The 13,687-nt window shown below is 39.1% G+C and overlaps 1 protein-coding gene across 1 annotated transcript; it reads right to left on the bottom strand.

Annotated features, from left to right (window-relative positions):
• Window positions 1–8,006: 8,006 nt before the first annotated feature.
• LOC147888944 (glutaredoxin-C1-like) lies at window positions 8,007–8,459 on the bottom strand. Its single transcript, XM_087392873.1, has one exon. It carries the CDS (start codon window positions 8,457–8,459, stop codon window positions 8,034–8,036), a length of 426 nt encoding a protein of 141 aa, XP_087248999.1. The 3' UTR covers window positions 8,007–8,033.
• Window positions 8,460–13,687: the final 5,228 nt, after the last annotated feature.

Raw genomic sequence — 13,687 nt, 5'->3', positions numbered from 1 at the left:
AAGTCAACCCATGTGGAAGTTCTTTTGAACAATGTTTCTGACTTCATGGATTATGGGTACATTATCCATGAAGAGTACAATTGGAACTATGAAGACATAGAGGAGGGTTTTGAGGGTGACCCTCCAAGTAATGAGGATGAGAGACATAGTGGTAGTGAAAGAAATGATAGTTAGTTGTTTGATAGCAATGCTAGTTCTATATATTTTGTAAGGACATTATAATCTATTTTACAACAGAGGCTTCAACTCAACGACTCAAAATGTTCATTATATTTTAGAATGTCTCATAGGTGCTTTTAGGATGTCTCATATCTACCCCAGTGTTTTTCACAAATTTTTGAGGCATACAATGTATTTTTCATACTGTTTTTAGCATTAATGTATTTACACAATTGTTGGAAGAAGGAGAGGGAGAGAAGACGTGGCATTCTCTTTGATCTCCCCATCACCCTTCATCTACTCATCTCTTAAGCCTTGTCATTTTCATCGATGGGATTATGCTGTTCATTTTTATGTTGTGTTTGAGCAACATTAACCTTTGGAATGTAGGATGTCAAGCAATGGTGGAGGAGGGGGGAAATGGGCACTGACACCGCCTTAGGGAGTAGCATAGAGAAGGTAAGGAAGCTATTGGCTAAAAACCACTTACCTCCATCTCTATCTCACAAGGGTCTCATGAGGTGAGGGAGAGGGAGAGTTTGCATCATAGACGATCCTCCATGAGAGGTGGAAGCTATGGCATGGAAACTTCATCCCAAGATTCATCCACTCTACCCTACACCATTGATAGCCAAAAACAACTTGTTATGGATCATAGAGGCAAGTGGTGGATGAATCAGGTGCATCAACTAAGCAATTTAGCATTTAAGAAAGTCATGGTCTACTTTTGCCACTATTCGAATAGAAAAAAATATGGGTTGCCAACTCCTTATATGCATAATACTTTGTGCTTGATGAGTAGGAGTCCTATGAGAAGTGGATGCTAACAAAAATGATTGTGGCCCTTAAATAGAGGACCAAATTAAATTTACAAGGCATTGAGAAAGGGTACAGAGGAGGTGCATGCAAGCCAGGCTCAAGCTCATAATGATGACTGGAAGAAGGCAAAAAAGAAGATGAAGGAAGAGCCCAAAAATTTTGACCGAAGACAACCCTACCCATGAGATCAAGGAAAATTGGGGGTTCATACGAGATGAGGTAGGCATGGCAATCCGGACCCTCCACCACATTGCATGCTACTAGGTCCTCCCCAAGTGGTACAACCTAATTATAGGAATTATCAAGCATTCAATGAATCACAAGAAATTTTATAGTAAAGGACTAGGCCAACCAAGCAAGGATCGACAGGCTGTAAGTCAAGCTTCATGAGATGAAGGTTTCTTTCGATTCACTCTCGAAAACTCATGACAAGTTGCAATTCGAGCATACTACTCTACATTTTCCATTACAAGAGAGATGTAAAGACTTGAAAACCATTGAGGCTGATCTTGTTGAGGTAAGAAAGTTACCCACAGCCCAACAGATGCTCATCTGCAATCTAGACACAACCCAACCTACCACAAGCTAGACCAATCCCTTTGGCCTGTCTTCTGAGGAGATTGCCAAGCGACGGAACTAAACACTAGGTAGTAGTTTTGCCCCCCCCAACAAAAAAAAAAAAACTAGGGAGCAGTGGATAAAAGGGGGCAATGACATCCAAGATGGCTAAAGTGGACCAACCCACTTAGGATTTGGAGGAAGGGATACCTTCCTTGAAGCATTTTTAAGTTTACTATTGTTTGCTTACTTTTAATATACAATGTCTCTCCATAGCAGGAAGAAGGCTCGAGTGAATTTGAGCAAACCTGCAGTGAAAAATTCCCCATGTTTGTCATATAATCTAAATAATTTGATATTGATCTATTTTTGTAATTTTAGTCTACCAAAATGGGAAGGTCTTGTATAAACAAGAATACATGTATGGATACCAACATGGTACTGTGATGATATTTCAGAGGATTGAAGATAGGGGAAGTTCACCCCCTTTGTTGATGTGAGGCTTTCAAATAGAAATTTTTATTTTTCATCACATTCTTAAATCAAACAAGTACATGATGTACTAACCTCTGATACATGTGCCTATTGAACAACCCAAAGATATGAATGAGGCATTGCAGGACAAGGGATCAAGTGGAGGGGCATAAGGAGGGGGCAATGACGATGATGGGGATGGCAATGGCTATGGGGACTTAAGAGAACGAGGACTTTGACAGCGATGATGATGATGATGATGATTAGGGGTAAAGAACTAGCTAGGGATACTTTCAATGTATAGATATCACCAATTTTGTATGATACAAATATTTTTTATGTGATAAAGTATGTAATACCGACAATGAAATACAGGCACGAATGGCTTCTAGAAATGTAATCAAAATCATTTATATTGGGCAGGTCAGGGCAAGGGAAGCCTTATTCTAGAAAAAAACCAGTGTCAATATTTCTGCCAAAATGCTCTATGGAAATTTTACCAAAATGAGCATCAAAAAAATCATCCAAACACTCTATGGAGTTTTTAATGCTAGTAAAAACCCCCAAAAAAACATTGATAAACATGTGCTCGCTGCTACCATCATCGAAATTAACATTGAAAATTACTCTATACTTTTGATGTTTTTTCGTCACATTTTTATCGATTTTTTTTTGCTTTAATATCAATATTCTCATTTTGACGCTAATAACCACAAGAACATCCAAATTTTCCAAAATTTTTAAACAAAATTATGTAAATTCTATTGATAAAGCATTGAAAGAGGGTCAATCTCTTGTAGTGCAACCCCCTCATCCTCTTTTGTGCAAGGCCTCTTCCTTCGCTCCTCTGTATTTCTCTCCCTTCTCTCCTCTGTGCTTCTCTACCTCCTTTGCTCCTCCTACTTCTCTCATCCCTACTTATCTCCTCCATGTGGTTGTCCTTGCACAAAAAAAATCTTCAAAAAACAATCAACTACCTCCTTCCTAGTACTTCTTTCCTCTATGTGCGACCATTGCTACACAAAAGAAATCTTCAAAAAGTTTCAAGATATGGCACATGCCACATGTTATTAGTAAAGTAGGTTAGTAAATAAGGTTAGTATTACCTTAACAAGCCTATCATATCAATGAATAAAGGTCTTTAATTTTATTATCATTGATATTACTATATAGTAGTTTTTATAATATTAAAGCATTTTGAAAAAGAAAATATATGCTTGTGAAGCATGTGTCTTATCTAATGCTTTTTGAAATTTCAAGAATTTGTAATGGCCAATAAACTTGCAATGGCAAAGAACAATGACTTGGATAAATACATTGATCATGGTTGGTATATGATTGCAAAGCCAAAATATTGCCACTTTCTTACCACTTCGTTGAAAGTGACAAAGCCCAAATTTGCCACTGAGGTAGTTGGAAGTGCTGGCATAATCTTGAGATGCGAGACAACTATCTCTAAGGAATTGGAAAAAATGTTTTCGTAACTTTGGGAGAGTTTTGAGCATGAAAAATGATTCAACCTAATGACTGGGGGAGTGTGGATTCCACTTTGTATGAGTGGCTATGTCCTCAACAACAAGGAGTGCCATATGCAAACTTCATATCCTATAATCAGATAAACACTTTCCAATTCCTTGTAGCCATAGAGTTGTGGAAGAGAAGGCATGATAGACATGACAACACACCACGGATAAGATGCTCCATGTCACTTTGGATAGTCGACGATTTGTTTCTAATATTCCAACAACAAACATTCAGCCCATGTATCAACAAAGTATTTTGAATATAAATCAAAGGTAAGTATAACCACAAATTGAGGAGGTTGCCAGCTCATTAGATAGAATATTAGAAACATATGGCATAGAAAAGCCTAATCAGCAAATTGAATGCTAGTGCACCTGCTAAACCAAACCTTAGCATCCTTCTATAACGAAGGATGTACATGTGCTCACTTAATTCGATTTTGTGATGATTGTTGGAAAAGCTTGCTTGCCTGCATCATCACATGGATTGGTCGTAGGATAATCAAAGAACTCAATGATAAAGCTGCCATATGGATATGTAAACCTGTGTGTAATAAATCTGAGCCATGCTGGTTCCAGATATTTCAATTACAAAGTTTTGTGCCAAATAAAAATAGAATTCATTACTTTCGAGCTCACACCTTCAATTAAGCCCTCACCCTAGGGCAAGCCAAAAAACTAAGGGCATAGCAAGCATTGTACAAAAATATTAGAAAGGGGCCCACATATAGTAGTGATGCCAAAACTTTTCATTTATCTCATTATTTAACTTTTGGTAAGAATGATCAGTACCCTCTCATTAGCTATAGTTGGATTTTGCATCACATGGATGCCATCATTGCATGTTTGACTTAGGAAATTCACTATGTAAAAATCCTATATAGCACATGCATTTAAGGACCTAGTATAAACCTTACAAAGGTATTTTACCATAATTCTTCTTAAACTTTCTTTTAGAAATGAATTCTCATTTTAAAACCCCTTTTGTAAGCAAAATTTTGTAAATAAAGTGTAAATTATCTAGTTAAGAAAAGCTCCTTCAATGATTTTATTTGCTATCTTACACATTCCTTAATGGACCCCTAAAGCTATTTGAAGGTTGACTCATGTGAACATATTTATGTTTAGTAGTTAATAGATGTTTTTGCCAACTAGGATGAAGAGCATCTAGTCTATCGATTAGAGATCGATTGCCCAAGGCATTGTATGGCCTTTAAGAATTGACAAATTTTTGGTACAAATTTGATGAGTTCATCAATAAAGATTTTATAAGGATTATGCTGATCTTGGTGTGTATTTTTGAGTTCACCAAGGGTTAATAGCTATAATTGTAGTATATATTGATGATTTGTTTATGGTATATAGACATTTTTCTGTGTTTGTCTAGACATTTGTTTGTTAGAGCATATTAAATAAGCATTTCATAAAGATTCCACATAAAAGACATGGGAAAACTAGCTATTTATTGAGAATGCTCAATAAATGATTAAAAACATGAGAATGTGCCTATTTTACTTACTTTATTTACTTTATATTCAATTTCTAAACGTCAGGAACTTGATCATTACAAATTTACAAGTGCTCCAATGAGTAGTATGCCTTGAGTGGCTTGACATTAGTGATCCTAAATATATGCTTCATGGTGAAAAAAGTTATGTGATTTATGAGTACTTTACTTTATTCTCAAATTTGATAATTCACCAACAGCAACGGTGTATTGTAGGCATAGTGATGCTCATTATTGGGGAGGGAACGTGCTAACTAGAAGAAAGTCAAGAATGAAAACCCACCTCAGATATAAAAGCAACTTCGTATTGCACTTTGCCATGCAACACTTGAAGGAGGTTTTGCATATTCATTTTACAAGAGATTCTATGCAAAGGAGAAGCATTTTTCTTACTTTTAGATAATAGTGAGCTATCAATCTATCATGAGATAGGGCTTTGACACACATAGATGTGCACTATCAATATCTGCATAAGCTTGTGGGTGTGGAGTCCACCCTTTAAATATTGTCTCTAATCAATGTAAGAGATCTCTTCATGAAGGATGAAGCTTTTAGAACACATGAGACTTGTAAAAACAAAAGAGAGCATGACTTTAATGCGAGGATTACCAAAAGGCGAGCGACAAAAAGCGAGCGAGCCAAAAAAGCGAGCAATAAAAAACAATAAAAGATTTATAAATCCCCCATTTTAGTAGCAAAAAATAATAACTTATCCAAAAGTCCATATGTTTCCTCAATGCTAGAAGGTTAAATATGCATATAACTTTCTGAGCTACTAACACTAATTTCACATCATCCATGAGATAGTTTATATGTTCAATTTCCAATTCATTGTTTGTATTGAAGACAAACCCTACAGTAACTGCAATCAAGCTCTCTCTTTCCACTAGAGTAATTGAGATCATCAATGCAACCTTTTACACAGGTGGGGTATTTCTAAGGACTCCTTGCATGGATTAGTCTAGATTCCATGCATATGTAAATGCTTAGCTTTTTTAACTCTGTTCACTCTTGGAATGAAACCCATGTTTCTTTGTTACTGGAAAAATATCCTTCCCTAATGATTTATTCTTAGCTTCCACTATCTAACCAATGCAACAAATTAACCACAAATTCATATTTTGGTGCATTAAATTTTACTAGATGGTGCACAAAGACATGATAATCATCTAAGGTATGCCTTGCCATTTGATTTGATATGTAACATGCCCCTATTTGGACTTGTAAATCAAAAGATAAAAGGATGTGGAAATGCCCTCTTTTGGGCCAGAACAAGGAGCGCGTTAACGCACTCCTTGTTTTGGCCCAAAAGAGGGCATTTTCACATCCTTGTATTTTTGCAAGATATCAACATATGATTTTTTTGGCCCAAAAAATGAGTTTTTAACATCCCTACATCTTTTTATTGTCAAATATATATGGTATAATGTTACATATCAAATCAAATGACAAGGCATGATTTAGATCAATATCATGCCTTTTTGTACTATCTAAAAAAATTGTGTACATCAGAATAGGAATTTTGTGAGAATCTGTCCAATTTTTTGCACCAAGTTTAAAGCAAGGTTTCCCATAATGGGGAGCGAGAAGACACTATCTATTTTGGCAAAAAAAAAACCAAAATTTAACATCCTCTACCTTTTAAACACTTTGGGGATCACTCTTCATAAACCCATAAAGCATGTGCAAGCAAGCATGTATTAAAAATTACCCCTATTCTTGCAATTTACATTTTTTCATGTAAATGGTTGAACCCATGTATGTGTTTACATTTTAAAATATCTACATATATAAATTACATTAAGTTGCTATTTTATAAATCCCCTCATGCACTCAAACAACATGTAAGTTCCCCCACTAAAAAATACCCCTCAATGCACAAAAGGGGTATGTTACATGTTTATGAGTGACCCCCCAGGATAATTGCCAAACTCAAATGGGGTCATGTTACAATAGTCTTTAACTTTAGACTACTCAATTTCAAGAAATGTGACACATAACCACTCTTTTGAATACTTTATACTTCAAGCAATTATTTTATAAAAAACTTAGATTCTTTCTTTGCTTGCTTGATTTTTCAATCACTTCAACTAATTGTCGCTCGCTTTTTTGGGCTTGCTCGCTTTTTCTCGCTCGCTCTATTGACTGACTCCTTTAATGTTAGTAGGAAGACTTTAAAAAGACATTTTAAACATTGTACATTTAATAAAAGATTTAAAAAGTAAAACTTGGAAAATCCAAAAAACGAGCATTGGAGTGTACTGATTCCTCCATTCTTGCTGTTCAAGTATGATACCTCCATTCTTGCTGTTCAAGTATGATATGCTCTCACTTTGCTGTTCGCATTAAGCAAACACCATTATCTTAGGAGTTTAGCTTAAGCCTACTTGGCGATTAAGCTTCGTATAGAGAAAACTCTGCATTTGGCCATTGCATGAATCTATTTTGTTTTTTACTTCACTCACAGGCTTCCTTGATTGGCATGCACTCTAGCAAACAAACCGATGAACGCTAAAGCATATTCTCGCATCAACACGCTTTTCAGATTGTTAAATATATAGTTTCACATATAAAACTTCAGTGCTCAATTCTGTCGAGTGACGATTCTTGAAAAACCATCTACACGTATTCAGTGAGTCCAATAGCAAGGCGAAACTCGTGGCAATAATCAATGATCAGCGTGGCAGGATTACAACAATGCATTACGACGTTGGACAATTCATTATAAAACATAGCATACGTACAGAAGCAATTATGGACAGCTCTGTGCAACTGTGCTGTGTTGACTCCGTATCTCTGGGACGTACTTGCACGAGTTCTTCAAAGTTCAAACAAACTCTGTAGTCTTTGCAGCGGACCGGGTTGGACGCTTCGTTGAAATGGAGAGATCTTCGTTTCGAGGCAACGAAATAGAAGTCGTGGATAGAACCCAGGTGATGATAGGAGAGGCGAAATTCTTGTCATGACTTCGATCATAACCATAGAGCTCCCGATCATAACCACAAAGCTCCTGCTTCCTTCAATAGTGGTACCAAGTTACCACTGATGTGCGCTGCCATCAGCCTGTCCACGCCGCCCACGATTCTTCCTCCAACGAACACGGCCGGGAGGGCTGGTCTTCCACCCATTAGCTCTATTAAGACCCCCTCCATCTCGTTCCCACCCGCTTGTTCGTCGAGTTCGATCACGGTAGGATTCACTCCTAGGCTGCAAAGCAAAATTCTTACCACATGAGTCATGCAGCAGCTTTTAGCGCTGAACACCACTACTGCGTTTTCTATCGCTATCCTTTCCACCTTTTCCGTTGGAGACACGAATCTGGATGCCACTTCCGTTGGCTTAAGGAGTTGAGGAGGGTGCCCCCTGGCTGGTAGCGCCTTCAAGCCAGCAGGCAGAACATTGTGCATTTCGGCCTGCATTTTGTCACTAGTGTACCAGAGAGTCTTCTCGAAGCGAGCCTTTAAACCGCGTCTCAGACTTCTCTAAGGTAGAGCTTTAGATGATGCACCCCCTTTGTGCAACGAATTGAATCCTCGCAGGCGGTTCCCTTTCACGCCTCCGTTCGCAGCGGGAAACAAACGTGCACTGCGAAAGCATAAGAGAGGCCACCATCTTGATAACCGGGGCTGGCTGAATACGTTAGGTGCGCTCCCGGCAGGCTGCCTAAAAGATACTTTCCGGAAACAACGTGCTGGGGAAATACACCACGTCTAGGAAAGTGGATGGCACGAGGGGGGAAGCCAGGCTCGGACTGCAGGGCATGGAAGCTGAAGGAAGGAATCAAGGAAGGAATCAGCAAGCAATGGAGAGATGCGGCTGTTAAAGAACGCGAGTAGCCAAGCGGTGGCTGCTGGATTTCATCATCATTAGCACCCTCAGCATTCTCATCACGGATGACGAGGATAGTATATAAGGTGGGCTCTCAATGAGTCACGCGTTAATTGCGCAATTGTGCACCCCTTCTGGGTAGATCGATAAGGACTCCCTAGTGGGAGGATTACGGTCGGATCTCTCTTCCATGGCTAAGATTTGCTATTGCAAATTGAGTATTAGTCCCATCGAATGAGGACCTCATTTTAAGTTGGTGAATGCCTATGGGCCCATTCCCTCGCGCCTAGGAGCATCAAAGGGCTCATCACATACACACAATGCCTCTGATCATCTTTACATTTGTCGCTATAGGGTCTCGAGTTTGTTTTAAGTTGGGGTGGTTCAATGGATCTGGCTCCAACGCAAGAACATTGCTTTTCAGCACAGTCTCGTCCCAAATCCTTATTCCATAATTTTTGGGTATCATGTTCAAGTTTGGAATGTGTACTACAACTTGAAGACAAAGTTTGCTGAATTCTGTTGAGCAATGCAAAAGTTATGGGTCATGCAAGATACCTATATACAGAAAAGTCCCTAAACGTCACAAAAAATGGCTACACCCAAGCAAACAATGACCCCTAGCCTATGCCTATGGTGCACACAACTAGATCACCACTCTACCCTAAGGGTAGATAAAAAACTCTCTCTCTTAAAGCATGACTCACCACTAGGTCCTTAGACTCAAGGATCCGGCTCACCAGCTCAGATCAACAAGGATCCTACACACCATGGACACGATCAAGGACACCTTGACACCTAGCTATATCTGATGCTGGAAGGAGGACCTGTTATACGGACATCCCAAATGGCTAGCAGGACTATAGCACAGACTTGTAGCCATTAAGCTGCCAGAGTTTAAGGAAGTCTGGAGGTGTCCCCAAGGAGTGGGATCCTCCACCAAGATCCAATGTAGAACTTAGACATGAGGCAAGGGCATCAGATCACCACCTTGACATTGTTTCATACTTCCCTTTCAATTAGGTAGTTCCAAAACAAATGACAGAGAAACTCCATAGACTTGCCACACAGTGGGCATACTAGGGTTATCAACAATCTCTTGGCAAGCCTCTCCCTGACCGGGATCCACCACCAGTTTATGATCTTCCATAAGAGAAACCATCCTTCCCCCAGGCACAAACCTTCTAGATTTGAATCTCATCTTACACCAACCTGGACCTCTTCTAAGATCCCATTACTTATTCAAGTCAGCCAACATCAAACCAAAACCCGAAAGACCTACCTCAAACCCACTTTATAGAGAGAAGTGTTCCCATGTAACCATTGTTGGTGATCCAGTCATATGATGCAATACAATTAGTAGCCATGAGGGAAGAACTCTATCCAAAAGATCTTGGATTAAATATGTCTCACCTTCACTCAACGAGAACTTCTGCTTAATCTGTTCTACCGGTAGCTAGTCACATTTCTGTGCATCCCAAATATCAACCCATCTCATGACACCTTTCTTCTGCAATCTGTGCACTTTAGGAAGATCATGTATTGCCAAAGGATCCCCCACCTAGCCAACATCCTTGCCCTACCAAATCCCATCCAACAGGCTTGCATCTCCACTAAAGCATAACTCCACAGCAACATTTCTAGGTAGCAACCAAACTGCTCACTAAATCCAAGGGCTAAATATGAAATTCAAAGTGGAAAGTTAAGAAAATCTTGTCATACCATGAGAAATTACCCCATTCACCCACTCTCTTTATTTTGCCTACCTCAATGAAGAAAATAACGATCTCAATCCATGGTGAACTCCCCTCAAAGAGCTTGGAAAGTCATTTGTTGATCAATACAGAGCTCTTAGTCCCAACATCCGGCAGAGACTAGGACCCCCCAATAGCTTCGGACTCCTCAAAGGCTCCAAGGAACATAATGCATACTTTGCTTATCACTTTTCTCTACCCACAGGAAAGCTCAAAAGAGTCTTTTGAATGAATCCAAATGAAGTTCCAAACATACGTTACATAAAGTATTAGAAGCAGCAAGAACATGTATCACCAAAAGGCAAGCATTCCATCCCAAACTCAACCCATGCCAATATTTTAGCTTCGATTTCATATTTCTTTATACCACTCAAAAAGCTATCGAAGAGTTATGCCTAAGCCCAGAGGTGCCCCAGGTATCTTATGATCTCACCTCTCTACTAAACTTTGATCTTCATCTCACTTACCCATGGTGGGGGAGGCCTGGAGTCCTGACCTTATAACAAAGGTCTCGGATCCACTGCATATGGAGTCAAAGACCCTACACAAATTTTCAATTAAGTCTAAGCGGAAGCAAAACCTTCCTTATCCTCTCGAGAAAAGGCGATGCAAACATCTATAAATAATTGGGCATTCAACTGCCTCCCAGACAGCACGAGATCTAATGCTTTAAGAAACCCAACTTTGCATTTCTTCTAATCAAATAAAGCAAGGGAACTGTACCTATGGCAAACAGTAGCGGGGGTAGGGGTATTGATCTTTTTAGGCTAAAATCCCTGATTGCACTTCCATTCAAATAGAGAACCGTGTAGGCATTCCCAAAGACACACCTAACTAAATTGCAAAATCCAGAGCCAACCCAGCTTACTCAAGACAACCAAAAGGGAATCCCATTGTATACGGTCATAAGCCTTATCAAGTCTATACCAAGCAACACCACTTGTTGTTTAGTGACAGTCATAATCTGGATCGCTATCTAAATGTTAATAATATTCTCGAATATGTCTCTTCCCTTGACAAAGCCATTTTGTTCTAGGTCTACCATAGTCCTACAAAGACCTCTACTCCTCATGGCAAGAGCCTTAGCAACTATTTTGTAGGATGTATTTAGCATATTGATAGGCTACCAGTCTCCAACCTGGAGTCGATTCAGGCACTTTAGAAACAACTTCATGAGATCGGCATTCACATCCTTAGATAAAAAGCCATTGTTGACTGCCTCATTATCCATGTCCATTAAGTCCTTTCCCATAATATCCTAGAAGGCTTGATAGAACTCTATAGTAACACCATCGGGGCTAGGACCCCTGTCACTAGCAATAGCATTCAAAGCATTCTCAAGCTCCAAGCAAGTAAATTTCTTGGCCAGCAAGCCCCTCTGGTGCTCTGATAGCCAACAATCCAAGCCATACAGAACCTCATTCATTTCTTCCAACCAGACTACGTCCTGAACAACAACTCCCCTAGAATAACTGCCAACTTGCTTTTGAAGACATGTGCCATTCTCCAAAATTTAGTGACAGGGTTCCCTTGGTTATCTTCCACTCTGTCTACCTACTCACGCTACTGATTCCTTTTCAAAATTTGAAAAAAAAACTCTTTGGGGTAATCACCCATTAGGAAAAAGGGGAGCTCATTTTGGGGCCTGTTAGGTTTGGGAAAAATGTCTCTCAACCAATGAAAAGAAGGCCAACGTAATGTAGATTGCTACAAGCACGTGGCATTAATGAGAAGATTTGTTTTTTATTCTTTTATGATTTTCCAGTCTCTATCAAGAGATTTGGACCCAAAATCGAAACAAAGCTCCATTTTGAAACCTTCCCACCTGGTGACCCAAAACAACCATCCACTTTCTCTTGTTCTCAGGCATCATTCTCTCCTCAACAAGCATTCCTCTACTTTCTCCACGAGCCATTCCATTCTCTCTTTGATAAGAATTCCTCTTTGCATTACTGCTGTTGTGATGCTCTTAAACTTTCAAGACAATAAGCTCCTTCACTTTCATTCGCTTGTTCTGACTTTCATTCTTTTTTTTTTTAAAAACGTTGATTACTTTGGTCCAAATGCTTCAGAGTGATAAAGTATAAAGTCTAACTATTTTGCCGTGTGCTTCTTTGTCTTCATAGGTATTAGAGTAAGGATTTCATATGGCAACCAAAAACTATGGTCGTTCCACTAGGAAACCGTCTGTCACTCTACTTGGTGAAGATGTGGATGTACAAAGTATCTCTTTGCCATGAAGACCTACCTCACTGATCTCATGTGTAGAAGTTTCCAATACTATGACCATGGACGGTAGCTGGAAAAGGATAGCAGTGGTGAAAGGAGCATGGGTGCTAATGCACCCAACAAAAGGAGAAATCAATAATCAACTAACACTTTTTTGGCTTCTTGTAAGGGCAGAGTGAAAGACTTCAGAGTCAAAAAAGAAGGCACAAAGTGCATAAGAGAGGTTCGGATACAACATGTCTACATGCATCGAGAACTTGTATTGCGAGATTATCCTGCTACAAAGAACTTTTGTTTTCTATGACAAGAGAGTATCTTTGTTTTGGTTCAGATATATATCCCTCATCATACGAAGAGTGGCAACCAATGGAGTGCATATTGGGATTCTTTGATGCTTTCCATGGTGCTATTAGGGACCTACAATACAAAGGTAGAAAATCAACAAAGCTAGCTGAATCGGCTATATTTTTTTACGATCACTTTTATCAATTGATGGACAATGCTCATTCACATGATGTATTAAAAAAGCAAGATCTCCCCGCATGGAATACAGTAGAATGGACAGTCCCTGATGGCAGCTTCATAGAATCATATAGAGCCAAACTATTTTTAGAAGTACAGCATTCCCTAAAACCAAAGATTGCTACTAGAATAGTTAAAATCAATTTTTTCATGCCACTTACATTTTTGTAGAACTTTGTTAGGATTATCAGGTTAAAGTTTGTAAGTCAATGTTGACTTTCACAGCAAAAGGATATGATGAAATTCCAATTCCAAAATTTTTGGATAATGGTTGGGATAGAATGGTGGCCAACACTGTGTATTGTGAAGTTGCT

Source organism: Dipteris shenzhenensis, chromosome 21 (assembly GCF_047967505.1).
Source record: "Dipteris shenzhenensis isolate YYH24624 ecotype China chromosome 21, Dip_SZ_1.0, whole genome shotgun sequence".
Lineage (NCBI taxonomy): Eukaryota > Viridiplantae > Streptophyta > Polypodiopsida > Gleicheniales > Dipteridaceae > Dipteris > Dipteris shenzhenensis.
Note: the sequence above shows the minus strand (reverse complement) of the source record. Positions and strands in the feature narration are given on the sequence as shown.

Excerpts from the sequence above, each read along its gene's own strand:
- LOC147888944 (XM_087392873.1), bottom strand. The coding sequence starts at position 8,459 with ATGCAGGCCGAAATGCACAATGTTCTGCCTGCTGGCTTGAAGGCGCTA.